Source organism: Oncorhynchus mykiss, chromosome 30 (genome assembly GCF_057628025.1).
Source record: "Oncorhynchus mykiss isolate SJ-2025 chromosome 30, ASM5762802v1, whole genome shotgun sequence".
Lineage (NCBI taxonomy): Eukaryota > Metazoa > Chordata > Actinopteri > Salmoniformes > Salmonidae > Oncorhynchus > Oncorhynchus mykiss.
Genome location: NC_143051.1, coordinates 31752101 through 31780016, shown reverse-complemented (window position 1 = coordinate 31780016; position 27916 = coordinate 31752101). Strand labels below are relative to the sequence as shown.

The following is a 27916-nucleotide window of genomic DNA, read 5'->3' as shown; positions in this document are numbered from 1 at the left end:
TATTTTAGATGGGGGGGTGTGTATGTTAGTGAAAGCCATCCATTCACATTGCTTGACAATCTTTTGTACTTCCCCAAAAGTTGACAATGAACTTATCCTAAGCTCTAGGAAAATGTGTTTTAAACACTTAACTACATACTCTGTGGATTTAAGATCATTATTTTGGGGGGGGGATCTGATATTATTCAACAATGTTAGACTTTTTATTCAGAAACTGCTGTTGTCCAATGACATGAGGTTTTGTTGCGGTTTCAGACAAATGGACCAATCCAGAGACTCGATGTGAGTTCCTCATTTCCCCCTTCCTCGGACCCAGCCTCAAGCCAACCTGCATGGACCAACTCTGCATATTGCACTTAGGCCCACAATGACCACCGCAAATGGCAGAATAAAAAAACAAAGATCTAAAACAATGACTTTATTTCCCAGAATCCCTTTCAGCCCCCATCACCAGTTTAAAATGGGACATGACTCCTGCCATGAAGAGGGGAAAGTACCCTGGATTCTCACTCAGCACTGGGGACTGGATGGGATTATTTGTGGGCTTTTATGTTGCTTTGATTAAACATAGGAGGGTTCAGCTACTGGCGGATACGGAGTTTCCCATTTTTGTCTCGGTCTCAAGCAAGGGATTGTCCGAACATTTCATATTTCTCTAACAAGACCGTCTCACAAGTGTGATACTGATCTTGCAATAACGCAAACAAACAGGTCTTCTTTATTCTTGACTCGGAAGTGGTGCGTTTGCCCTTTTAAAAGTGTTGTGCCTTTAACGATTATAATGCCTTTATAAGTAGTGCATGGTGGAAATTGAGTCCATCTGTTTCCTGACAAGCACGCATTTTTCATATGTATTGCTAAAGTGCAGTGGCCAAATTGATATTTTTGGAAGTGAAGTTTCTCAATTGACAAGCAGGATGTGGCATCTACCTTGGCTCCACCCACTACTTGTCTGTAGTAGTTTGAGATCCAATCCTAGCAGCACTGTAGACATCCAGGGGTGGGAGTGGTCACTTGTAGGCCTACAGTGCTAATGTTTTGGCACTTTGCATGTTTCACGTGGACAGTTCTTAGACATCATCTCACACATTCCACCATTAGTCACTGTCTTTCTTACAAACACGCCAAGTTTCTCATAGACACCCCCTCGTGTACATACTTCTACCTTAAGTGTTATTGCCAAAGTTATGCCTTTTATATATTAGGTGCTTTTTTTACTACCATGCATGATTTAACACCAGCCAATCTGAACACTGGATAGCATTGGCAGGTAGCCTAGCCATTAGGGAGTTGTGGCACTAACCCGAAAGGTTGCTGGTTTGAATACCCAAGCTGACAAGGGGGGGAAAAAAATCTTATCGATATGCCCTTGAGCAAGGCACTTAACCCAAATTTGTTCTACTATGGCTGACCCTGTAAAAACAACACATTTCTCTGCACCTATCCAGTATGTGACATAACATTTTATTTATATTTTCATTACCTTCTGTAGTGTCCCTGTACGCTCGCTTGGTGTTTAAAGAAAATGTGTGTGGTGTGCACAATTCTACACTGAATGCTTATAGAATTGACCCATCCCGAATTCTCCTTTTTATTTGGGGGGGGGGGGGGGTAGTAGTCTTGTTGAGCAGTCCACTTCTAAACATTTGCAAGCTGAACGTAAGATGCAGTAACTAATCTCGATCTCAATTGGCTTTATCTAAAAGCTCTCAGGCAGTTGGACTGTCAGTTCAGCAGGGTTATGTCAACAACGCCACAAATTGATCAAAAACCATGGCAACTTGGCTTTGGGTCTCCTATTGCACAGTGTTAGTCTTAGAATTGGCCCCTGTCATTCTAAGCTGAGACATGCTCATTAGCTTTTTAGCTATTCTGAAAGGTAACCTTATGGGCTTTCTGTTTCAATGACAATCTACAATTCAGGTTAGAGGAAATGGCAGAGCCTATAATACTGCAGAGAGAAAGTGATGGCTGATTTTTGTTATACGAAAAATAACAGGTCACAAGTTGTCTTGACTCATGACCGCTAAATGGACCAACTGTTGTCATATTCTATTTAGATGCCTACTACAGTTCAAACGCTTGCAGTATGAGTGAGTTTGCATAGAAATTATTATAATTATTTGTTTTTAATGTTTTACGACTGCCCTTATTTTTATCAGCTTTGGAGCCAGATTTTTAAGTTCTTTGTTAACGTTTTGTTTCATATGCTGAAGATTTCTAATCTCAGACAGTAGAGATTCCAGGATGCAATGTACCTACTTTTCAGTCTCTCTGTTAATGTTGCAGTCTTTTCCTGGGTCTCCCTCTTTGCTCTGTTTTTAATTGGTCATGTGTTACACAGTCCTCCTAATGAGAACGTTGGTGGACAGATGTGTGAGAGGAGAGTAAGTGTTTCGCAAACCTTTGAGTGTTTTCTCGGCTTCTGGCCTTTTTCCCCTCCTGAAAATACAGTCAATATTTTATGTATGTGTTTGTTTACTTGAAAGAGCCATTTACTTTTGAAGGTGCACGTCCTCAAGTGTATAGGAAAAAGTAATTTGTCTGTCTGTCACTTAAGGAATCCTGCACAGACAAATTATACCCAGTTGAACAGTTTAGGGATAACTGTAGACTGTAGAACTGTTAACTGTATAATATTTTAGGGAGTTTAGGGAAATCAAACATTTTCAAGTTTGAATTAGTCTTCAGACTCAGATTGACAGCAAACATCTCTAAAGAAATCACTGTTGATAATAACTTCTGTTACATTTGCTGTGAGGAACTAAACTCAAATTTAAGTTCCCCTGTTTCAGTCTGAGCTACATTTCACTGCAAAGTTGCAGGAAGATACTTTTACTGTTACGAGAGGTTTCACCCAGCCTGTGCACATTTCATCCTCCATCTTGTGTTTTATTACAAGCAGCTGTTTCTGATACCACAGTAATCTCAACAACCTATAATAATGCTTTTAGTCTGAGAAGCCCAGAGTCTAACCATGGGGCAGAGCCCAGGATAACACATTCATTACCTACTTCACTAGGGGGGGGGGGGGGGGGGAAGTGCTCATGGGAAAACTGAAGATGTGGTAGGTGTAGTAGTTTGGTGGGAAAAGTCTGAAGCTATTGTCTTTGCAATGACTAGTGTAAACTTGACACGGCAAGGATGAGTGCATAAACAAACTTCTGGCTGGCCATAGTTAGCTATTTGTAATGTATCACAACAGACTAGAAATATATTTCACTTGAAAGTAAATTTGTTTGGGAACCATAAAGTATCACTTACTATTTCCAGATTGTCCAATAAAGATGGACAAAATAGATTTTAAAAATGATCGTTAAAGGTTTTTGAATGTTGAGAGCATTCTAAACTTCCAACTGAACCATATGAGACTAAATGTAGACCGGATATTCGTCACTACGTGTTCCTTTGCTCAGCATCACCCCTTTTACTATGGGCCCAATACATTGGAATCTCTTTTGCACCCAAGAAATTGAAAATTCTATCTACCCCAAAATAGTTTTTTTTTTTTGTTTGTTTTGCCCAGTGATTTCTCTCCTGTCCTCACCATGTGCTTTTCAGCTTCTCTTGCCTGTCACTCTTCAAGGCGTTTCTAGAGGATATTTAAACCAACAACACTCCCTCTTTCACAATGGACTCTGTTCCTATATAAAACATTGGGTATAGGCAACAGTCTCAGGCCTTGGCTGCATGTATACCACTGTACACACACACACACACACACACACACACAGGGCCTGTCCTTGGCAGAGCTCAGCAAAAGTCCATCGCCTGAATGAAGGAAATATATGGCCCATTGTGCTTCTTGATTACACTAAGGGCAGCCGGCAGATAGGATCGGGCCTGGAACAAGATAACAGTGCCTTTATCAATGTTTTTCAGCATGAGAAGTTGGAGCTGTTGGTTAATATGTAACATGGGGCTGTTTTTATATCGGGCCTCCAAATAATGACTTCTGTAATGAATCTTACACAATGACTGATGGTAGGCATCAGACTACTGAGCCACTGCGGCACTTACTGTACTACAGGTCCTGTTTTAGAGCCCAATTAATGGAACATGCTGTATTGACGGATGAAGTTATCATAAAATTATAATGCGTTAAACTAAGGATTGAAGGATCCAAAATGTATGTACATTCGTTTGACTCATGCAGAGACATTTATCATATAGAAAGAAGTGTGTGTGTTTGCAAATGTGTGTTGATATAATACCCCATATGGTCATTGAAAACACAAGCTAAGGAGATACTATCTGAAACTAACCATCTACGCCGTATTCAACCGAGAACAGTATTACATGTTTTTCTAATCAAGGGCTTGAAAACAAATATTGATGCATGCTAAGTAAAGAAAGTGGCAACATCAGTAAATTCTCTCTAGATTCAAAACACTTTTAAAGGCTGAATCAATCAAACTTTGGACTTGTTTTTCCTAGATGGGATCTGTCAAGCCTGATTTCCCCCATAAACGGCAATTATCTGTCACTTTTCGTACTCAAAACTCTAAACATCAGCCTCTTCCCAATCTCACACTACTTCATACACTGTTCTCTGTTCCTGTTTGAGTTGCCCCACAGCTACCTCACTTCCTTTTCACTGTCAGGTTCCATTTCCTGTGCATCCGGTGAATTCGCACAGCCAGTCTCACCTTCTGCGCTTTGGGCCAAATCCCCCTTTCCCTCCCTCTTTCTCCCTCCCCCTGTGCTCCTTTTATTAAGTTCTGTGTGGAAGGAGAGGAAGCGGGTAGAGGCTAAACACCCTCCCTCCGTACCCAACAGCGCTCTTAAACAACCCATTCACTCATGCACTGGAAAACAAGTCCCCATGTATAAGGAGTTCTATTGAGAGAATGACGTTGAACACGAGACAATCGGGTTTATTCATAAACGTGTCTATCGCATGGACAGCAGACAGCAGACTTTGGCCAAATACAATTTAGTAAACTTAGTATTTTAAAGTGTTAGTATAATCTATAGAAGTGCTGTAGTTGTATTTCCAATATATTTGATGTGTTATTTACACTTTTTTTTTTTTAAACTAGGCAAGTCAGTTAAGAACAAATTCTTATTTACAATGACGGGCCTACCCCGGCCAAACCCTAACCTTGACAACGTCCCTATGGGACTCCCGCTCACGGCCGGTTGTGATACAGCCTGGAATTGAACCAGGGTCTGTAGTGACGCATCTAGCACTGAGATGCAGTGCCTTGGACGGCTGCGAAACTCGGGAGCCATATTGTTTTCTCTTGGTAGACAAACATTTGAGAAAGTTATGCTATTAGGACGAAAATAGAAAAGGACTAAATAAATCACATTTGAAAAGAAACGTCCCAGCCAATGCTTCCATCAAAGTCAGTCAACTCATTGTCAATGAGTCATATGACAGCTTGCTTATCTAGCTTTGTAGACACCAGCTTTCTCAGTTAATTTTGTATTATTGCAGATTAAGGAATCAATAAAGACCATTTAAGCACACATCCTTATCAATGTTGACTTGGAGCATACATTTTTTTTAAAAATATTTTTTATAATCCAATAACGTCATGAGTGGATCACAATTTATCTGAAAACTATTCACTGGTGTAAAGTGAGATGAAAAGATCAATGTCGCCAGAGGAATTAAAGCCAGTGAAGTCATAGGTTTTACATTGTAGCTGAGCCAGAGCTTTGGCAGGAAGTCATTGTCAATCTGCCCAGTAACAGTAATGAGAGCCATACTGTATCTGATGCCAGTGTAGTTAAAAAAAAAATACAGTATAAAATCCTTCCAATATTACGCAATAGTTGGGAATGAATCTGATTCAGAACTGTGTTTAAAAAAAGGTCCCTCCTTTATACATTGATGACAGTAAGAAAGGGGACCACAAGGAGTGATGTCAATCTATAAAATGTATTTTGTAACAGAGAAAGATGTGAAAAAAAGGCCTCACTTTAGTGTCCTAAAACCCATGTATTTACATGGTCAGTGGTGATTTTAGCTCACAAAAAGGTGGGAATGCCAGCTAAGCCACTTCACAACACTAAACAATACATTCATTGCACTATAACAGTGCCCACAAACTGTTAGGGCCTACATAAAGCTGTCCCAACACCTTACCACTGCTACGCCTGGATATCAGAGGAGCCTTGTCTGGCAGCGAAACAGTTAATTCAGCCTCATTTACTAACTTAGCTGATATGGCTGACTTGCTTAAACAAATGTGGTTTCTACTGACAATTGATGTACAAACTATGGCATAAGGGGACGACAAGCAGATAAGAGGCAATCTGTAATTTTGATTAAGACAATGACCAAGCTAGGATGGACATAGTCAATATAACTATTTGTTCAGCACTTTTGAAATGTACCGCAACATAATTCAGAACATGGGCCATTCTTTGGTTCTGACTTGGTGTACAGGGAGAACACTTAGGATAAATAAAGGGGGCATATAAGCAGAATGAACGCTCTAACCATATTTGATTATTTCATTTCTCAAAAACACTTTATAGGCTACATATGCACCACCAAATCAGAAGAGTTTGCGAAATAAAAAGGTGAAAATAGACAATTATTAGGGTGAGGCACATGGGCTACTAAAAGCTTACTACACAACATACTTATGTATAGTGTAGCTAAGAAAGTAATACTATCTCCCTGGCATATTACATCATTTATGCAGCAGCACACATGACACGATTATCGAAAGGATACTAGGACCAAAGCGCAGCGCGATATGGGTTCCACATGTTTATTCAATGAAAGGCACAAAAACAAGAACAAACTAAACGTGATGTTCTGGAGTGCTCACAGGCAACACAAAAACAAGATCCCACAAGACACAGTGAGGAAATGGCTGCCTAAATATGATCCCCAATCAGAGACCGATAAACAGCTGCCTCTGATTGGGAACCATACCAGGCCAACATAGAAATAAAACAACCTAGATTACCCACCCTAGTCACACCCCCACCTAACCAAAATAGAGAATAAAAAGGCTCTCTATGGTCAGGGCGTGACAATACCAGACATTTTTGGACTCACCTTGCTGTGCTGTGCTCAGTTAAACAGGAAGGTGGCGAGGCGGTCCTTCATGAGCAAATTTTGTCATCAAACTTTGTCACTAAAGTCTGGCATTCTCTGGATTTATGGTGCTTTCAAGACAACTGGGAACTCCAACAACAACAAAAAAGTTGAATCATGATGACGTCAGTGATCTTCAGGTCATAGCTCTAGAAAGAGGCCTGAGTTCTGAGTTGGGTGAAAGTTCAAAATGTGTTTTCCCAGCCATAGCTCGTTTTTCCCCGAGTTCCCAGTTGTCTTGAACTCACTGAAGTCAGATTTTGCAGTTCTGAGTTAACAATTGGTGTGAGTGCGGCACAAAGCATGCTTCAGTGACAGCATGGCCAATTTTGAATGTTTATAATTTTAAACTAGGAAAAGAGACTCTTAATCGTAGACCACATAACCACTCTACTGAATAGCAGGGTAATGATTGCTTTGCAATGCTTGCAGTTAGCCACTGATTCCTTCCAAACCACTCATTGTTGAATTTCCGATTTCCAACTCGTTGTGTAATGTTTATGTCAAATGGCCAATGAGCACCGGTACATTTTGATCTATAAATTCTCTTCATTATTTCTCTTCATATGAGAAGGATTAAAAATAATTTGCCAGTAGATTGTCGACTTGATTCATGATGATGACTGCAAGCTAAGATTTTGAAAGTATGATGTTAACAGTCCAATCAAAGCTACTGTAGATATGTGATTTGATGTCATTTTATCTGTGGCCAATGACCTTGAACCTTCTTGGATGGGCACTTCTAATGTAACTCTATGGCAGCACCCAAAAGGCTTAAATTTTCTAGCTCTACCTTTAAACTTGGCGGTGACGTAGTGTCCCGATGAGTGACAGAACACTGAGCCAATCACGGCGCAACGCTCCGTATTTTCTGCTGGCTTGCCCCACCATCACAGAAAGCACTGAGCTAAGCTGAAACACCTGTACTTTGGAGCTGCCTTAGGAAAACAAAAAAGAGGCCATGTTTGTATGCGGCTTTATTAACTCAATGATATTGTTTTTTACGTTGTTTGCAAACTGATATGTGACAAGTATTAACGCCATAACATGAAGAACAGGAAAGCCCCAAAAATGTTGGGCTCAAAACAGGTGGGGCTCTGCCCCACTTGCCCTGAATGACGGGTCGCCACTGTACATGGTAGTAGATAGTAATGTAATAATTAGTGTATGTACACATTGTTACATTATACTTAAAACTGAGTGTACAAAACATTAAGAACACCATCCTAATATTGAGTTGCACCCTCACTTTGCCCTCAGAACAGCCTCAATTTGTCGGGGCATGGACTCTACAAGGTGTCGAACGTTCCACAGGGATGCTGGCCCATGCTGACTCCAATGTTTCCCACAGTTGTGTCAAGTTGGCTGGATGTCCTTTGGGTGGTGGACCATTCTTGAAACACAAAAGACACAGTTGAGAATGAAAAACTGTTCATAAAGTTTTTGTACACAGTGCATCTACTTGTGGTCCTTCAGTAGATACTTTGCCAAGTGATGTATGACTAAAGTTATCTCATAGGACAACAGATATCAGATTGGGCAGCCCGGTTCATCCTCAGTATCAAAGTCATGGGTTGCCAGATTTGAGCCTTTTTAGTCCACATTTTTGGCTTCGTGTACCTAACCTTATACTGTGTTCCAGATCACCATTCTGAACGTGTCACCTGTCCATGTTCTCGTCAAACCTATGTGAATGGAAATAGATTGAAAAAACTATAAATACAGTGCCTTGCGAAAGTATTCGGGCCCCCTTGAACTTTGCGACCTTTTGCCACATTTCAGGCTTCAAACATAAAGATATAAAACTGTATTGTTTTGTGAAGAATCAACAACAAGTGGGACACAATCATGAAGTGGAACGACATTTATTGGATATTTCAAACTTTTTTAACAAATCAAAAACTGAAAAATTGGGCATGCAAAATTATTCAGCCCCTTTACTTTCAGTGCAGCAAACTCTCTCCAGAAGTTCAGTGAGGATCTCTGAATGATCCAATGTTGACCTAAATGACTAATGATGATAAATACAATCCACCTGTGTGTAATCAAGTCTCCGTATAAATGCACCTGCACTGTGATAGTCTCAGAAGTTCGTTAAAAGCGCAGAGAGCATCATGAAGAACAAGGAACACACCAGGCAGGTCCGAGATACTGTTGTGAAGAAGTTTAAAGCCGGATTTGGATACAAAAAGATTTCCCAAGCTTTAAACATCCCAAGGAGCACTGTGCAAGCGATAATATTGAAATGGAAAGAGTATCAGACCACTGAAAATCTACCAAGACCTGGCCGTCCCTCTAAACTTTCAGCTCATACAAGGAGAAGACTGATCAGAGATGCAGCCAAGAGGCCCATGATCACTCTGGATGAACTGCAGAGATCTACAGCTGAGGTGGGAGACTCTGTCCCTAGGACAACAATCAGTCGTATATTGCACAAATCTGGCCTTTATGGAAGAGTGGCAAGAAGAAAGCCATTTCTTAAAGATATCCATAAAAAGTGTTGTTTAAAGTTTGCCACACGCCACCTGGGAGACACACCAAACATGTGGAAGAAGGTGCTCTGGTCAGATAAAACCAAAATTGAACTTTTTGGCAACAATGCAAAACGTTATGTTTGGCGTAAAAGCAACACAGCTGAACACACCATCCCCACTGTCAAACATGGTGGTGGCAGCATCATGGTTTGGGCCTGCTTTTCTTCAGCAGGGACAGGGAAGATGGTTAAAATTGATGGGAAGATGGATGGAGCCAAATACAGGACCATTCTGGAAGAATGATGGAGTCTGCAAAAGACCTGAGACTGGGACGGAGATTTGTCTTCCAACAAGACAATGATCCAAAACATAAAGCAAAATCTACAATGGAATGGTTAAAAAATAAACATATCCAGGTGTTAAAATGGCCAAGTCAAAGTCCAGACCTGAATCCAATCGAGAATCTGTGGAAAGAACTGAAAACTGCTGTTCACAAATGCTCTCCATCCAACCTCACTGAGCTCGAGCTGTTTTGCAAGGAGGAATGGGAAAAAATTTCAGTCTCTCGATGTGCAAAACTGATAGAGACATACCCCAAGCGACTTACAGCTATAATCGCAGCAAAAGGTGGCGCTACAAAGTATTAATTTAAGGGGGCTGAATAATTTTGCACACCCAATTTTTCAGTTTTTGATTTGTTAAAAAAGTTTGAAATATCCAATAAATGTCGTTCCACTTCATGATTGTGTCCTACTTGTTGTTGATTCTTCACAAAAAAATACTGTTCTATATCTTTGTTTGAAGCCTGAAATGTGGCAAAAGGTCGCAAAGTTCAAGGGGGCCGAATACTTTCGCAAGGCACTGTACATACACAAAGGCCATTAATTTTCATGAACCGTCACAATAGAAGGGCTCCCTGTTTTCTCGCTGTAAGTGAATAATTTTATTTGCTCAATAGTAGTTAGTGATTAGGAATAACTCTTATATTAGTCACACAATACATATAGGTGTTGGGCTTTTCTATTCATGGATTCATTAACATAGCTCTTTGTGAATGTGTGAGAGTGTCTGATGAGGTCACTCACTGTCTGACACAGTCGGGGATCTGCACACGCTCAATAGGGATGTGCTGGGACAGCTCCTGAAACCTGTCGATAAACTGAAGCTTGCGACTGAATTTGGAGCTGTGAGGAGGACGGGACCAGAAGACATTCGTTTTATGTGAGGACACAGAGCCAACATGTCAAAAATAAAGACAAGAGTAGTGGACAGCATGATTTAGATCAAATATATACACAAAATGTGTACTCTTACAGCTACCAGATCAGGGCGGCTGCTCTAACAGTGGCCATTGTTCTATCGCTGTCCCTTTTTGCTTCATGTAGTAACAGGGCCCATTTGACTCAACAACAATAACAACAGCAACCCTGAAAGACTGGACTTGGTGTCTCAGGGGATGGTGGTCCTCACCTGATGAAGGGCTTGATGATGGTGATCAGGGCCTTGATGTACCAGGTCGGGTGGACAATGTATAGATCTTTCAGACTCTTCCTCAACCTATGAGAAAAACATAATCAAGTGTAAGAGTAAAGGTTACAGTTGTTCTTTCAATCTGTCAGCATATCTACTGCGGTTGTCCACTACCTCTCTCACACACCTGTCACATCACCATGATTGACAGTTTAAACCCTTCCGTAAGACCTGTATTTTTACCAGAGGTTCTTTGGGGCCCAGTCTGTGTGACTCCCCAGACAGGCGCAAACTGCTGAGTAAGGAGTCTACCTCTCACACTAACAGGGGCCAAGCCAAACAAGAGGAAGTGAGAGGGGAAGTTGGATAGACACTGTCAGGTGTCAAAAGGCAGACCGCTAGCTCTATTGGTAGAGAACACATCACAAAGGAACATGTCTGTAGACTCTAAGGGCCGCTTTGCCAGACACGGGTGAGACCTACTCATGGACTGAAAAGCATGTTCTATGTAGAACTATTGAAAGAAGAGGTCGACCGATTAATCGGAATGGCCAATTTAATTAGGGCCGATTTCAAGTTTTCATAACAATCGGAAATCTGTATTTTTGGACACCGATTTGGCCGATAAAAAAAAAAAAAAAAAGTTTCATTTTTTACACCTTTGCTTAGTCTTTATTTAACTAGGCAAGTCAGTTAAGAACACATTATTATTTTCAATGACGGCCTAGGAACGGTGGGTTAACTTCCTTGTTCAGGGGCAGAACAACAGATTTTTACCTTGTCAGCTCGGGGATTCAATCTTGCAACCTTACAGTTAACTAGTTAACTAGTCCAACGCTAACCACCTGCCTCACTGCACTCCACGAGGAGACTGCCTGTTACACAAATGCAGTAAGCCAAGGTAAGTTGCTAGCTATCATTAAACTTATCTTATAAAAAACAATCAATCAATCATAATCACTAGTTATGGTGATGGTTGATGATATTACTAGTTTATCTAGCGTGTCCTGCGTTGCATATAATCGATGCGGTGCGTATTCGCGAAAAAAGGACTGTCCTTGCTCCAATGTGTCCCTAACCATAAACATCAATGCCTTTCTTAAAATCAATACACAGAAGTATATATTTTTAAACCTGCATATTTAGCTTAAAGAAATACAGGCTAGCAGGCAATATTAACCAGGTGAAATTGTGTCACTTCTCTTGCGTTCATTGCACGCAGTCAGTGTATATGTAACAGTTTGCACCGCCTAATTTGCCAGAATTTTACGTAATTATGACATAACATTGACAGTTGTGCAATGTAACAGCAATATTTAGACTGATGGAGGCCACCCGTTAGATAAAATACGGAACGGTTCCGTATTTCACTGAAAGAATAAACCTCTTGTTTTCGAGATGATAGTTTCCGGATTCAACCATATTAATGACCTAAGGCTCGTATTTCTGTGTGTTATTATGTTATAACTAAGTTTATGATTTGATAGAGCAGTCTGACTGAGCGATGGTAGGCACCTGCAGGCTCGTAAGCATTCATTCAAACAGCACTCTCGTGCATTTTGCCAGCAGCTCTGCTGTTTATGACTCCAAGCCTATCATCTCCCGAGATTAGGCTGGTGTAACCGATGTGAAATGGCTAGCTAGTTAGCGGGGTGCGCGCTAATAGCGTTTCAAATGTCACTCGCTCTGAGACTTGGAGTGGTTGTTCCCCTTGCTCTGCATGGGCTGCGGTTTTTGTGGAGCAATGGGTAACGCTGCTTCGAGTGTGGCTGTTGTCAATGTGTTCCTGGTTCAAGCCCAGGTAGGGGCGAGGAGAGGGACGGAAGCTATACTGTTACACTGGCAATACTAAAGTGCCTATAAGAACATCCAATAGTCAAAGGTATATGAAATACAAATGGTATTCAGAGAAATAGTACTCTAATTCCTATAATAACTACAACCTAAAACCTCTTACCTTGGAATATTGAAGACTCGTGTTAAAAGGAACCACCAGCTTTCATATGTTCTCATGTTCTGAGCAAGGAACTTAAACGTTAGCTTTCTTACATGGCACATATTGCACTTTTACTTTTCTTCTCCAACACTTAGTTTTTGCATTATTTAAACCAAATTGAACATGTTTCATTATTTATTTGAGGCTACATTGATTTTATTGATGTATTATATTAAGTTAAAATAAGTGTTCATTCAGTATTGTTGTAATTGTCATAATTACAAATTAATTTTTAAAATTGAACGATTAATTGGTATCGGCTTTTTTTGGTCCTCCAATAATCGGTATCGGCAGTGAAAAATCATAATCGGTCGACCTCTAATTGAAAGTGCTTTTTCATCCACAAACACTTCATCTTGTCCCGGAAACCAGTTCTTAAACACTGTGAACTTGGCAACCTATGTAAAACATGATGATGTTAGTACATCACTGTCCCCTGTTTTCTCATGGGCAGCTGTAAGTGGCGGTCATGTCAGCAGAGGTACCGTCGCCGAAATCAAAGACGGTTCTGCCGAGTTCCTCTGTGGCGTTAATCGAGGAAATATAGAGAGGAAGGCTCCACTCTCTCACTTGAATATCTTTGTTATTTTCAGATTCTCATGTTGCTCTTTTGTAGCTTTTCAACTATACAGAACCAAAATATAAACGCAACATGTAAAGTGTTGGTTCCATGTTTCATGAGCTGAAATACAAAATCCCAGAAAAATTCCAAACGCACAAAAAGCTTACTTCTCTAAAATGTTGTGCACAAATTTGTTTACATCCCTGTTAGTGAGCATTTATAACCTTTGCCAAGATAATTCATCCACCTGAGAGGTGTGGCATATCAAGAAGCTGATTAGACAGCATGATCATTACACAGGTGCACCTTGTGCTGCGGACAATAAAAGGCCACTATAAAATGTGAAGTTTTGTTACCAACACAATGCCACAGATTTTGAGGGAGCGTGCAATTGGCATGCTGACTGCAGGACTGTCCACTAGAGCTGTTGCCAGAGAATTGAATGTTCTTTACCATAAGCTGCCTCCAATGTTGTTTTAGAGAATTTGGCAGTATGCCCAAATGGCCTCACAACCACAGACCATGTTTAAGCATGCCAGCTCAGGACCTCTACACCCGGCTTCTTCACCTAAGGGATCATCTGAGGAGGGGTGCTGAGGAGTATTTCTGTCTGTAATCAAGTCCTTTTGTGGGGAAAAACTCATTCGGATTGGCTGTGCCTGGCTCCCAAGTGGATGGGCCTATGCCCTCCAAGGCCCACCTACTGTATGGCTGCACCCACACCCTGTCATGTGAAATCCATAGATTAGGGCCTAATGAATTTATTTACATTTACTGATTTCCTTACATGAACTGTAACTTAGTAAAATCTTTGAAATTGTTGCATGTTGTGTTTATATTTTTGTTCAGTATATGTGTGTGTGTTCTATCCCAGTTCGCTCCTCTCCGTGTAGGCTTTAGACGCTCCCGCTCCCCTTGACCTTCTAATTTAGTGTACCCTCCATGCACAACCCATGTGGAATTCTTGGACTCCACCAGCGTTTGGAACTGCCGATCTGTGGTCAAGAACACAGTTAATCTCAGCCTATGCTGCCCTTCAGTCCCTTGACCTTTTAGCCCTGACGGAGACATGTATCAGCCCAGACAACACTGCTACTCCAGCGGATCTCTATTCATCTGACTATGTGTTCTCTCATAGTCCGTGAGCATCTGGTCGTCGCGGTGGTGGCACATGGCTGCTCATTTCTGCTTGATTTTCACTCACCTCTCCATCTCCTCATTTGAATTCCATGTGGTCACTGTCACTTGTCCTCTCAAGCTTAACATTGTTGTCATCTATCATTCACCAGGTGCCCTTAGAGTTCCTCAATGAGCTTGATACCTTGATAAGCTCATTTTCTGACCATGGCTCACTGCTCCTCATATTGGGCGACTTCAACCTCCCGACGTCTTCCTTCGATTAATTTCTCTCCAACTCTTTCTTTCCCCTCCTTTTGCCACTTTGACCCTTTCCCAGTCCCCTCCCACTGACAAGGCAGGCAATACACTTGATGAGCGCAAACGACACTTCCGGAGGACCTATCATCCCTTCATTCCCTCCTCTCTAACTTCTCTTCCTCTGTATTCACTGTTTAAGCCACTTTTTATCACTCAATTTCAAGATCTGCCTTTAACCCTAGGAAACACTTTTCCACCTTCTCCTCCCTCCTTAATCGTCCAGCCACTCCCTCCTCCCTCTCTGCGGACAACTTTATCAACCACTTTGAAAAGAAGGGTGATGACATCAGCTCATTCCCTCAGCCTATCCACTGGTCCTACTCACGCAGAACTACCGTAAGCCTTGGCCTCTTTCTCCCCTCTCTCTCCAGATGAAATCCTGCGACTAGCGAGGTCCGGCCACCTGACAACCTGCCCGCTCAACCCAATCCCCTCCTCCCTTCTCCAGACCATCCCTGGAGACCTCCCACTCCTCACTTCCCTAATCAACTCACTGGCTGCGTCTCCTCTGAGTCTCTCCCCTCCACAAGAAACCAATGTCCGACCCCTCTGACATCAAAAACGACTGACAGGTATCCCTTGTTTCTTTTCTTTCCAAAACACTTGAGTGTGCTGTCTCTTACCAACTCTCTCGCTATCTATCTCAGAACGTCAGGCTTTAAGATTGGTCACTCAACTGAGACTGATCTTCGTTGTATCACAGAGGCTCTCCCTCTCCGCACTAGCAAAGCTGACTCTCTCCTCTGTTCTCGTCCTCCTATATCTATCCGCTGCCATCAACACAGTGAACCATCAGATCCTCCTCTTCACCCTCTCAGGGCTGGGCACCTCAGGGTCTGTAGGATTACATCCTACCTGGCAGACTGCTCCTATCAGGTGAGGTGGAGAGGATCTGTGTCTGAACCACGTATTCTCACTACTGGTGTCCCCCAGGGTTCGGTTCTAGGCTCTCTCCTCTTCTCTCTACTGTATACACCAAGTCACTCGGCTCTGTCATATCCTCACATGGTCTCTCCTATGATTGCTATATTGATGACACTTTTCTCCCCATTCTGCTACCCAGGTGGTGATACACGTCTCTGCGTGTCTGGCAGATATCTCAGCTTAGATGTCGGCCCACCACTTCAAGCTCAACCTCGACAACATGGAGCTGCTCTTTCTTCCAAGGAAGGCCTGCCCGCTCCATCACGGTTGACAACTCTGCGGTGTCCCGCTCCCAAAGTGCAAAAAACCTTGACGTGACCCTGGACAACATCCTGTCATTCTTTGCAAACATCAAAGCAGTAACTTGCTCCTGCAGGTTCTAGTTCTACAACATCTGTAGAGTACGACCCTACCTCACACAGGAAGTGGCGCAAGTCCTAATCCAGGCACTTGTCATCTCTCGTCTGGACTACTGCAACTCACTGTTGGCTGGGCTCCCCGCTTGTGCATGAAACCCCTGCAACTTATCCAGAACGCTGCAGCCCGACTAGTGTTCAACCGTACCAAATTCTCCCATGTCACCCCGCTCCTCCACACACTCCACTGGATTCCAGTTGAAGCTCCCATCCACTACAAGGCAATGATACCTGCCAACCGAGCAGCAAGATATACTGGCCATCGCATCGGCGTTGTCGCATCGGCGAAGTCGTACCCACAGCAACTATTAAAACATTCCCAAACCAGAAACCGTGGATTGATGACAGCATTCGCCCGAAACTGAAAGCGCAAACCATTGCTTTTAATCAGGGCAAGGTGACCGGAAACATGACCGAATACAAACAGTGTAGCAATTCCCTCCGCAAGGCAATCAAACAAGCTAAGCGTCAGTATAGAGACAAAGTAGAGTCGCAATTCAACGGCTCAGACACAAGAGGTATGTGGCAGGGTCTACAGTCAATCACGGATTACGAAAAGAAAACCAGCCCCGTCGTGGACCAGGATGTCTTGCTCCCAGGCAGACTAAACAACTTCTTTGCTCACTTTGAGGACAATACAGTGCCACTGACACGGCCCACTACCAAAACCTGCGGACTCTCCTTCACTGCAGCCGACGTGAGTAAAACATTAACCCTCACAAGGCTGCAGGACCAGACGGCATCCCCAGCCACGTCCTCAGAGCATGTGCAGACCAGCTGGCTGGTGTGTTTACGGACATATTCAATCAATCCTTATCCAAGTCTGCTGTTCCCACATGCTTCAAGAGGGCCACCATTGTTCCTGTTCCCAAGAAAGCAAAGGTAACTGAGCTAAATGACTACCGCCCTGTAGCACTCACTTCCGTCATCATGAAGTGCTTTGAGAGACTAGTCAAGGACCATATCACCTCCACCCTACCTGACACCCTAGATCCACTCCAATTTGCTTACCGCCCCAATAGCTCCACAGACGACGCAATCGCAACCACACTGCACACTGCCCTAACCCATCTGGATAAGAAGAATACCTATGTGAGCATGCTGTTCATCGACTACAGCTCAGCATTTAACACTATAGTACCCTTCAAACTCGTCATCAAGTTCGAGACCCTGGGTCTCGACCCCGCCCTGTGCAACTCGGTACTGGACTTCATGACGGGCCGCCCCCAGGTGGTGAGGGTAGGTAACATCTCCACCCCGCTGATCCTCAACACTGGAGCCCGACAAGGGTGCGTTCTGAGCCCTCTTCTGTACTCCCTGTTCACCCACGCCTCCAACTCAATCATCAAGTTTGCAGACAACACTACAGTGGTAGGCTTGATTACCAACAACGACGAGATGGCCTACAGGGAGGAGGTGAGGGCCCTCGGAGTGTGGTGCCAGGAAAATAACCTCACACTCAACGTCAACAAAACAAAGGATATGATCGTGGACTTCAGGAAACAGCAGAGGGATTACCCCACCATTCCACATCGATGGGACAGTAGTGGAGAGGGTAGTAAGTTTTAAGTTCCTCGGCGTACACATCACGGACAAACTGAATTAGTCCACCCACACAGACAGCGTGGTGAAGAAGGCTCAGCAGCGCCTCTTCAACCTCAGGAGGCTGAAGAAATTTGGCTTGTCACCAAAAGCACTCACAAACTTTTACAGATGCACAATCGAGAGCATCCTGTCGGGCTGTATCACCGCCTGGTACGGCAACTGTTCCGCACACAACTGTAATGCTCTCCAGAGGGTAGTGAGGTCTGCACAACGCATCACCGGGGGCAAACTACCTGCCCTCCAGGACAACTACACCACCCGATGTCACAGGAAGGCCATAAAGATCATCAAGAACAACAACCACCCGAGACACTGCATGTTCACCCCGCTATCATCCAGAAGGCGAGGTCAGTACAGGTGCATCAAAGCAGGGACTGAGACACTGAAAAACAGCTTATATCTCAAGGTCATCAGACTGTTAAACAGCCACCACTAACATTTAGTGGCTGCTGCCAACATATTGACTCAACTCCAGCCACTTTAATAATGTAAAAATGTATGAAAAATGTATCACTAGCCACTTTAAACAATGCCACTTCATATAATGTTTACATACCCTACATTACTCATCTAATATGTATATGCTGTACTTGATACCATCTACTGCATCTTGCCTATGCCGTTCTGTACCATCACTCATTCATATATTTGTATGTACATATTCTTCATTCCTTTACACTTGTGTGTATAAGGTAGTTTTTGTGAAATTGTTAGGTTAGATTACTCATTGATTATTGCTGCATTGTCGGAACACAGGCATTTCGCTACACTCGCATTAACATCTGCTAACCATGTGTATTTGACAAATAAAATTTGATTTGATTTGATTCCCTACCTTCAGGCTATGCTCAAACCCTACACCGCAACCTGAGCACTCCACCACCCCTGGTCTCTTGAGTCCAAAACCATATCACAAATACAGTTGAAGTTGAAAGTTTACCTTAGCCAAATACATTTAAACTCAGTTTTTCACAATTCCTGATATTTAATCCAAGTAAAAATTCACTGTCTTAGATCAGTTAGGATCACCACATTATGTTAAGAATGTGAAATGTCAGAATAATAGTAGAGAGAATTATTTATTTCAGCTTTTATTTCTTTCATCACATTCCCAGTGGGTCAGAAGTTTACATACACTCAATTAGTATTTGGTAGCATTATATTTAAATGGTTTAACTTGGGTCAAATGTTTCGGGTAGCCTTCCACAAGCTTCCCACAATAAGTTGGGTGAATTTTGGCCCATTCCTCCTGACAGAGCTGGTGTAACTGAGTCAGGTTTGTAGGTCTCCTTGCTCTCACACGCTTTTTCAGTTCTGCCCACAAATCTTCAATAGGATTGAGGTCAGGGCTTTGTGGTGGCCACTGCAATACCTTGACTTTGTTGTCCTTAAGCCATTTTGCCACAACTTTGGAAATATACTTGGGGTCATTGTCCATTTGGAAGACCCATTTGCGACCAAGCTTTAACTTCCTGACTGATGTCTTGAAATGTTGCTTCAATATATCCACATCATTTTTCATCCTCATGATGCCATATATTTTGTGAAGTGCACCAGTCCCTCTTGCAACAAAGCACCCCCACAAAATGAAGCTGCCACCCACGTGCTTCACGGTTGGGATGGTGTTCTTCGGCTTGCAAGCCTCCCCCTTTTTCCTCCAAACACAATAGTTCTATTAGTAACATAATAGTTCTACAGTTCTATTTTTGTTTCTTCAGACCAGAGGACATTTCTCCAAAAAGTACGATATTTGTCCCCATATGCAGTAGCAAACCGTAGTCTGGCTTTTTTATGGCGGTTTTGGAGCAGTGGCTTCTACCTTGCTAAGCGGCCTTTCAGGTTATGTTGATATAGGACTTGTTTTACTGTGGATATAGATACTTTTGTACCTGTTTCCTCCAGCATCTTCACAAGGTCCTTTGCTGTTGTTCTGGGATTGATTTGCACTTTTCGCACCAAAGTACGTTCATCTCTAGGAGACAGAACGCATCTCCTTCCTGAGCGGTATGACGGCTGCGTGGTCCCATGGTGTTTATACTTGCGTACTATTGTTTGTACAGATGAACGTGGTACCTTCTGGCGTTTGGAAATTGCTCCCAAGGATGAACCAGACTTGTGGAGAGCTACAATTTTTTTGAGGTCTTTTGATTTTCCCATGATGTCAAGCAAAGAGGCACAGAGTTTTTAGGTAGGCCTTGAAATACATCCACATGTACACCTCCAATTGACTCAAATGATGTCAATTAGCCTATCAGAAGCTTCTAAAGCCATGACATAATTTTCTGGACTTTTCCAAGCTGTTTAAAGGTACACTCAACTTAGTGTGTGTAAATATCTGACCCACTGGAATTGTGATACAGTAATCAGTGAAATAATCTGTATGTAAACAATTGTTGGAAAAATGACTTGTGTCATGCACAAAGTAGATGTCCTAACTGACTTGCCAAAACTACAGTTTGTTAACAAGAAATTTGTGGAGTGGTGTGAAAAACGAGTTTTAATGACTTAAACCTAAGTGTATGTAAACTTCCAACTGTATATGAGTGTCTGAACAAAAGGCAACCTCTAGAAATCTTTACACATATTTGATATGTGACTAAGTATATTCAGGTAACATAAAGGGACATGAATAGTCAAGTTTAGACCTTCAGTTCAACAAGATACTAGGTTAGTGTGATGGTCTTAGCAGTTGTTTTCCTCCTGCAGTTCACTTGAAACCTTTACTGGGTCCAGACATTTAGTCACATTATTAGGATCAAGGAGACCCAGGTCGAGGTTTAGAACATCAAAGCTTTCTCGAAATGTATGTTAGTGGCCATACTGCACACAAGCCTTTGGACACTGTTGTAACCATCCTGAAAAAAATAACACTCATGACAAGGTTGTGTTCATTAGGGCACGCAATGTCAAACGTTTTAAAAGTCCATGTAGTCCGTACCTGTTTCAGTCCATTTTCTTCCATTTGGTGCCTAATGGACACGACCCTGGAATCTACTTCCTCCTAGCCTGAGAACTATAGGTTGGCTGTGAGGGAAGTCAGGAGGAAACTCATAACTACACTTTGGCTTTGACGCCATCCTCTGGCTGAAGAAGGAGGAGTTACAAAGCAGGCTCTCGTGAACTTGTTGGATGCTAAGGCCCAATGGGACACTCTTATGGCCAGCTACCAGCTGTGTGTTGCTTCCTATACTGTACATACAGTATGGTTGCTACACTGCACATTCAAACTCTCATACACAATTTGTTTAAGTATACAGTACATGGCATTACTTGGGAATATTTACTGAGGGTTTAACTGCAGGTTTATTCTTTAAGTTGTTTTTTTTGTTTTTTAAAAGTTGTTTAAAAAAAAATACAAGTACTGGTAGTGGTATAAAAGTAACCTACTGGTATTACTTTGTGATAGTATGGTTAAATATTCATTACATAGTAATTACCTAATGAGGGGCAGACTTGAGTTAGATCACGATGAGTCACAAATTTGATGACTTGAGACTCGACATGGTAGCTGATATTCTGTTTCACTAAAGGAGAGCGCAGCAATCAGGATGGGTGTTCAGGCTACTAACCTGGATGTCACAACCCATGTGACTCACAGCGCAGGGAGAGCTTTGACCACACTGGTCTGATTGGTTCTCTCAAATGTAGTTATTTTCCTCGGGGGTTGAGACCTCTTGTTGTTTGGATTTGAAAATCAAAACATTGTAATGAAAGGGGCAGCACTCTGGGGCTGTGCCTGTGGGTGTTTGAGTGACAGACACAGAGTAGAGCCAACCTGTAAAAGCACAGCCCCCATCATTGACGCATTGTGACGACAACATCAAAGAGCCATTCCTGACTCTAGAGGACTTTTGAGTGTTATGTGTTAGCCAGACTAATCAACTACTAGGCTTACATGCCTTTGAGTAGGGACACTACTATATCATTCATACAACAAATTGCCCAGCTGAATAAAATATGTAATATAATGATATAATTTATTTTAATGGACCATAGAATACTACAAATTAACAGGTTTTGGGTGGACTGTTTTGCCCTGATTTGCATACAGCCAGATCATATCAGAGCAAGTTGGACTTTAAGGACTACACCCTGGATCATTCACATTCGATACAATAATTATTCTTCTACACAACTTCCTAACACAAACAACACGTTCCCACTAGCCGAGTCCTACATTTATTTCACTAGATGCCAAGTTGGGGAAATTACAAGTTGGGCAATAAAGAATATACATATACAATTTGCGCAATGCTGCTACAGCAAGACTTTCGAATCAGCAACAAGCTTTATGTAATGATCGCATGCGTCCATTTTAGAGGAATTGCGGAAACATTTGTTTCAGAAGTTTCATTCTAAATTATCGTTCTTCCACCTGCTTTACTCTCGCTGTGTGGAAGTGAAGAGGAACATATAGCCACCGCTTCCGTTTGACGGAACTGCATTGTTTTGAACGTCAGAATTCTGGGCTACTCGTGAAAATCGATTGATTCTAGAGAATAGCGCTGAAATTCATTGTCTCCACAATAAGACATCGTGGGAATTTCGATTTGAAAACACATAGCCTATATTTAGATTCATTGCTGAACATTTACATCTTCATTATGCTTGATGACTTCATTGCGGATTCACAGTGAAAACGTTCTAAGAATCAACTTTCTGAGAGGGGCAGAGGACGCGTTCTGTGTCGTCCCACTTCGTTGCCAGACACAGAGTGCCATTTTAGGGGAGGAAGGGGTCTGTTGTAACACTTTGCCATTTTCTTAATTTCTCAGAATGAAATTAGACTTATTTTATATATATATATATATATATATATATATATATATATATATATATATATTAAATGTACACTTATCAACTAATTAGGGAAAGTGTATAAAGAAGTAGGCTTAACTGATACGGTCAAGGCCTTAATCAACCGGTTGTATTTTAATTGTAACTGGCAATAGGCCTACAAACGTAACTAATTCTAACATTTTGAAAAAGTTTGTTTTTCTTTGGTAAGTCTCGGAATCTAGTATTATTAATTTAATATGGGTTGCCTGTGCAGTAAAGACCAACGTGTTCAGAAGGCACAGAGAGAAGCAAACAAAAGGATTTAATAAACAGCTACGAGAAGACAAGCAGAATAACCAAATAACTTGCCAGCGCCAGTTACTACCGTTAGGAGCTGGTGAATCTGGGAAAAGCACGATAGTAAATCAGATGCCATATTTACATGTGGAAAATGCATTCCATACAAAACAACAGTAAAAAGGCTTCAGGGATGTGAGATGTTTTCAAGGTTTAATTTATCTAATGTTAGAGGTCAGAGGTACAAAAGCAGAAAGTGGATGCAATGTTTTGCTGATGTGTGGGATGTTCTTTTTGTGGTGGACAGCAACAGCTATGACATGGCGATGCAGGAGGCACTAAACCTCTTCAAGATCATCTGGAACAACGGGTGGCTAAGGACCGTTCCTGTCTGGGTCTTACTGAACAAACAGAACCTGCTAGCAGAGAGGGTTTCGGCGGGAAAATCTAAAATTGCACACTTGAATATGCAACACACTAGGCACTATTGTCATCCAGTTTTCACCTGTACAGTTGACACGGAAAACATCCTGCTCTCCTTCGAAGTCTTGAGATAGCCTGCTTAGTTGATTTTCCACTCTGATACATATTTTTCACAGACTGAGACAACTTTCAACGATTTTGATTACTTGAGACTTAATTACTTGGCATAAAATAACTTGAGACTTGACTTTGGCTGCATTCCATGCCAACTACATTGCAGTTTCCAGATCTCACAATGCCTGGATAGCTGTTAAACATATCCACTAACCACATCCTGAGCATTCTGATTGCACAGTTGATGACGGTAATGTAGACGGCTTGGAACGTGGTCTACAACTTGGAGACTTGACTGACATGAGAGACTGATGAGTTGAATGATTTTGTACTGTTTTGTTACTCACTGTGGCATATAGTTTTCTGAACTAGGACCACAAACTAAGCCCATTTGAGTAAACAGAACTAACCTTCTGTCAATGGTGGTATAACACTCTCTGAGCCAGCCAATGCCGGGGAGCTTGTTGCGCTGGGCCATGGCACACAGGTACACAATGACGTAGTTCTCCGCCACCATCAGGTCCAATGTTCCCACAATGTACCTGCAATGTTTAGTGGTGCTGGGGTTAGTTATGTTGACCTGAAGAGTGGCCAATTCAGATTATGTTTTACTATTAGCTCTCACACCTGAATAGGTTGTCCATGACATACTGGTAGTTCTCCATGGTGTTTTCAGGGAGATAGCAGGAAGAGAACACAATGATGTCATTAGACCCATCTCCAAAGTAACCTGGAAGGAAAACAACATTTGGATGAGGGAAAAATAAAGATGAAAAAAAAAAAGTTAAGATGCTCTTTGTGTCATCAAAGTTGATCTCACAACAAACGCTCACATTAGCCAAATTCCATTGGCCTGAAAAAAACTCACATTCTCGCATAATGTCCGATAGGTTAAGTAAGTGCTGGGAATCTGGACTCACCCCCATGGGACAAGACTCGAAGGTAAGGCTCCAGTACACTCATGTTGACCAGACTCTCCTGAGGAGGGTCTCCCATACAGAACCTGCGCCACCTAGTGCCCTGGCTGTCCACCTGGTCTTGGTCAAGAGAGCCCACTCCTATCTGCTCTGGTACTGACCCACGGGCCTTATGGCAACATGATGCCACTCCCAGATCATCTTTGAATGGGAATAATGTTTCAATGGTAAATTTCCCATAATGTCTGGTAGGTAACACAATGCATAGACAGAGAGTGGTTGTGTACTATCTATAATATATTATATATATATATGAGGTCAAGATCACCTAATACAAAGCATATATAAAGATAATAGCTATATTATGTATTATCCAACATTTGTGTCTTATCTAATGTGAAAAATGTCAAATATAATCAAAGTGAAAGTGGTTCAATAAGTTAATGGGTTGATCTTGAACCTGTGAGAGTGAAGAAACAGACCAAAGATAAAGGCTGTTAGTCTGTCCTGTCCCCTGCACCCTGTCCTCACCCTCCAAATCCATGTCGTGCACTGGAAAGTGGAGGGACTCGCTGTCCGAGGGCGTTTCCATGGCATCCAAGTCGAAGTCCAGTCCCAGGTCGTCGTCGTCGGGGGAGGGAATGAGGGCAGCGGTGGCATAGTCGTCGGACACTGCCGAGTCACTGCGATCCAGTGTCAGACTTAGGGCAGGGGCCATCAGGCGTTTCTTCCTGGGTTGGGGCTCCATCAGAGCCAGGCTGCTGGGCGGGTCTATCATGACATTTAATTACTAGGATTTGTATTTATATGTAGCTTTATAACAGTGACTGTTCTGTTACAACATTGCCATTTTGAATTGAAGTGTTACCTGGTCTGTCATCATCAGCTAATGTGGGGTTCCCCAAGACTTCATTTGTGCCATGAGCATTCCTGGGAGGTGACCTACAATGTTAAGAAAGGTCAACAATTATATATCTACGGATTTGTAATTAGATATAGATGTTTCATTGTACAAAAAAAAACAGATGTTTGGATATTTAGTATGTTGATAATATAACTGATGTATTGAATTTAGTCCAACCAAAACAATTCAGTCTGATGACCATAACCTCTGACCTGGGAATGTGCATGTCCTTCTCCTCCTCCTCCTCTTCTTGCACCTCCTCTCTTTGCTCCATGTTGTTGCTGTGTAGGTTCACAGTGGCAAGTTTCCTGATAGTAGCGGTGAACACAGTTGATGTCAGAGTATCAGCAAACCAAGTCCAAACAGCTATTACAACTGAGGAGCAACTTTTGCTGTAACTTCATATTTTAATTTGAGAAGAATAAAGAGTGTGAAAAGAAATGACGATACAAAAAAATATAACACCAACAAGTTAATGTCTGATCAATTCTGCCAAATTATTGGATACTGAGGGATTTTTTCCTATGCTGGCCTCTAGTGGAAAACGTAGAGACGTACACTGTTCAGTTTTATGGATCGCAATAAATGTACTATAGTACGGTATCTAAGGCAAGGCATTCAACACCCCTGACTTTCACCGTTTTGGACTTTATTTTTCAAAACTTGCATTACAATGGAAATGTAAAATGACTTTTGTAAGACCCTTAAAAAACACATTTAAATTGCCCCAATATCACCACGTTTGTCTTGCTTAGATTCATGCGATGAAGTGGTAAACACAACTTGAGACATGAATGCATGTGCGTAGATACAATACGAAGCAACACATGTGTAACATTACCTTGTTGATGGTATTTGGTTCACGGGCCGACAAGCTTTTCAATGTCTTTGTAAAAGTACAGTAACTTTTCAGTGAAAGAGGTAAACGTTATGGCTTTGCTGAACTCATAATTGCGCGGACACAATTGCCACACCTGAGAGTCAGTCAAGGTGTGGTGTATTTATTGCCAGTGGAGCCCATCCCTGTAACCAAGGCAACATGGATTGACTGCACAAACTCTAGAGTGAAAACGTGTGCATGCTTGTTCAGTAATCAGGCTATTGGACTGTGTGACATCTAGAATCAAACAAAAACGTCAGCACTGAAACAAATGATTACAACATGGGCAGAAAAAAAGCTTTGTCTCAATGATATTTATACTATAAAACACATACAAATATCATAACCCCTATTCTGATACTAAAAGGTATGTGCTTCTGTAGATTTGAAAGGCCCGTAGAAAATTGACATAATAGATTTTGTACCCAGGGATGTTTTGGGCACAAAACATCCTTGAGTTGTCAACTAATTTGAATTCAACCAAAACATTCACCATGACACTGGATTTTAGTTGGGTGTAACCTTTACAAAAAAAGATGGCAGTTTTGAAACTGCAGTAAATGTGCAATAACTGCAGTCTGGTATTTTGGATGCAATAATTGCAGAATAACTGCAGTGCACTGCATTTGCAGTTATACTGCACTCTAACTGCAGTTACACTTCAAAATTACTGCAGTAAAATAAACAGTGTTATTTTGGATGAAGTATTTGCTGCATACTGCAGTTATACTGCACTCTGACTGCAATCTTTTTTCATAATGGAAAAATCTTTTCCACATTGATTCAACGTCATCACATGACAATATTGGGGTTGATGACGTGGAAACAACATTGATTCAACCAGTTCTAGCCTACATGGGTCCCATTATGTATGGCGAAAACCAAAACACTACATTCCATAGTAAGAACCTTATACCAACGGTCAAGCATGGTGGTGGTATTGTGACGGCTTTGCTTCCTCAGGATCTGGATGACTTGCCTTAATAGAACGAACCATGAATTATGCTCTGTATCAGGTCATTTTACAGGAGAATCCGTCTGTCAGGTCATCCATCTGTGAGCTGAAGCTAGAGCGCAGCTGGGTCATGCAGCAAGAAATGATCCAAAACACACAATCAAGTCTACAAGAAAATCGCTAAAAAGCCACACATTTGAAGTTTTGTAATGGCCTAGACAAAGTGCAGACTTAATCCCAATTGAGATATTGTGGCAGGACTTGAAACTAGCAGTTCATGCTTGAAAACCCACAAATGTCTCTTGAGCTAAATCAGTTCTGCATGGAAGAGTGGGCCAAAATTCCTCCAGTGATGTGAGGAATTGCAGCTAAAGATGGCACAACCAGTTATTGAGTGTAAGGGCGCAATTACTTTTTCACACAGGGGCATTTGGTGTTGCATAACTTTGTTTATGAAATAAGTATGAAATTGTTGCGTTATTTGTTCACTCAGGTTAACTTTATATAATATTAGGTTGTGGTTGAAGATCTGATAACATTAAGTATTAAAAAAATATGTAAAAGTGGACAAAATTAGAAATGGGGCAAATACTTTTTCACAGCCCTGTATATTCACACAATAGCATGTTGGGACATGACCAGGAATGGCCGGGCGTGGAAGCACACAGCATATGGTGGGGAAAATGGTGAGAGCGCACTC

The 27916-nt window shown here is 41.9% G+C and overlaps 2 protein-coding genes across 21 annotated transcripts in view; one reads left to right on the top strand and one right to left on the bottom strand.

Moving 5' to 3' along the window:
- LOC110488303 (CDC42 small effector protein 1) overlaps positions 1 to 2786 on the top strand; it is a 36427-nt gene extending 33641 nt beyond the window's left edge. For all 20 annotated transcript variants that reach the window (XM_090228401.1, XM_090228413.1, XM_021560489.3 and 17 more), the window contains one exon: positions 256 to 2786. The gene's annotated coding sequence lies outside the window, so the exon portion shown is untranslated. The remainder of the gene's footprint in view (positions 1 to 255) is intronic.
- Positions 2787 to 6710: 3924 nt separating this feature from the next.
- LOC110488301 (BCL2/adenovirus E1B 19 kDa protein-interacting protein 2) lies at positions 6711 to 26408 on the bottom strand. Its single transcript, XM_021560476.3, has 10 exons — positions 26223 to 26408; positions 25594 to 25689; positions 25346 to 25419; positions 25009 to 25248; positions 24481 to 24678; positions 24188 to 24290; positions 23971 to 24102; positions 11008 to 11094; positions 10623 to 10721; positions 6711 to 8748 (listed from the first exon to the last, which is right to left on the bottom strand). Exons 2-10 carry the CDS (start codon positions 25653 to 25655, stop codon positions 8724 to 8726), a joined length of 1020 nt encoding a protein of 339 aa, XP_021416151.3. The 5' UTR covers positions 25656 to 25689; positions 26223 to 26408; the 3' UTR covers positions 6711 to 8723.
- Between the last annotated feature and the right edge of the window lie 1508 nt (positions 26409 to 27916).

What these genes read in the sequence shown, in the direction of transcription:
- LOC110488301 (XM_021560476.3), bottom strand. Translation starts at nt 25,655, where the DNA reads ATGGAGCAAAGAGAGGAGGTGCAAGAAGAGGAGGAGGAGGAGAAGGAC. An exon ending in GTCATGGACAACCTATTCAG is followed by an intron (nt 24,103 to 24,187) that starts GTGTGAGAGCTA and finishes TAAACATTGCAG; the next exon opens with GTACATTGTGGGAACATTGG. An exon ending in TATACCACCATTGACAGAAG is followed by an intron (nt 11,095 to 23,970) that starts GTTAGTTCTGTT and finishes TTTTTCTCATAG; the next exon opens with GTTGAGGAAGAGTCTGAAAG.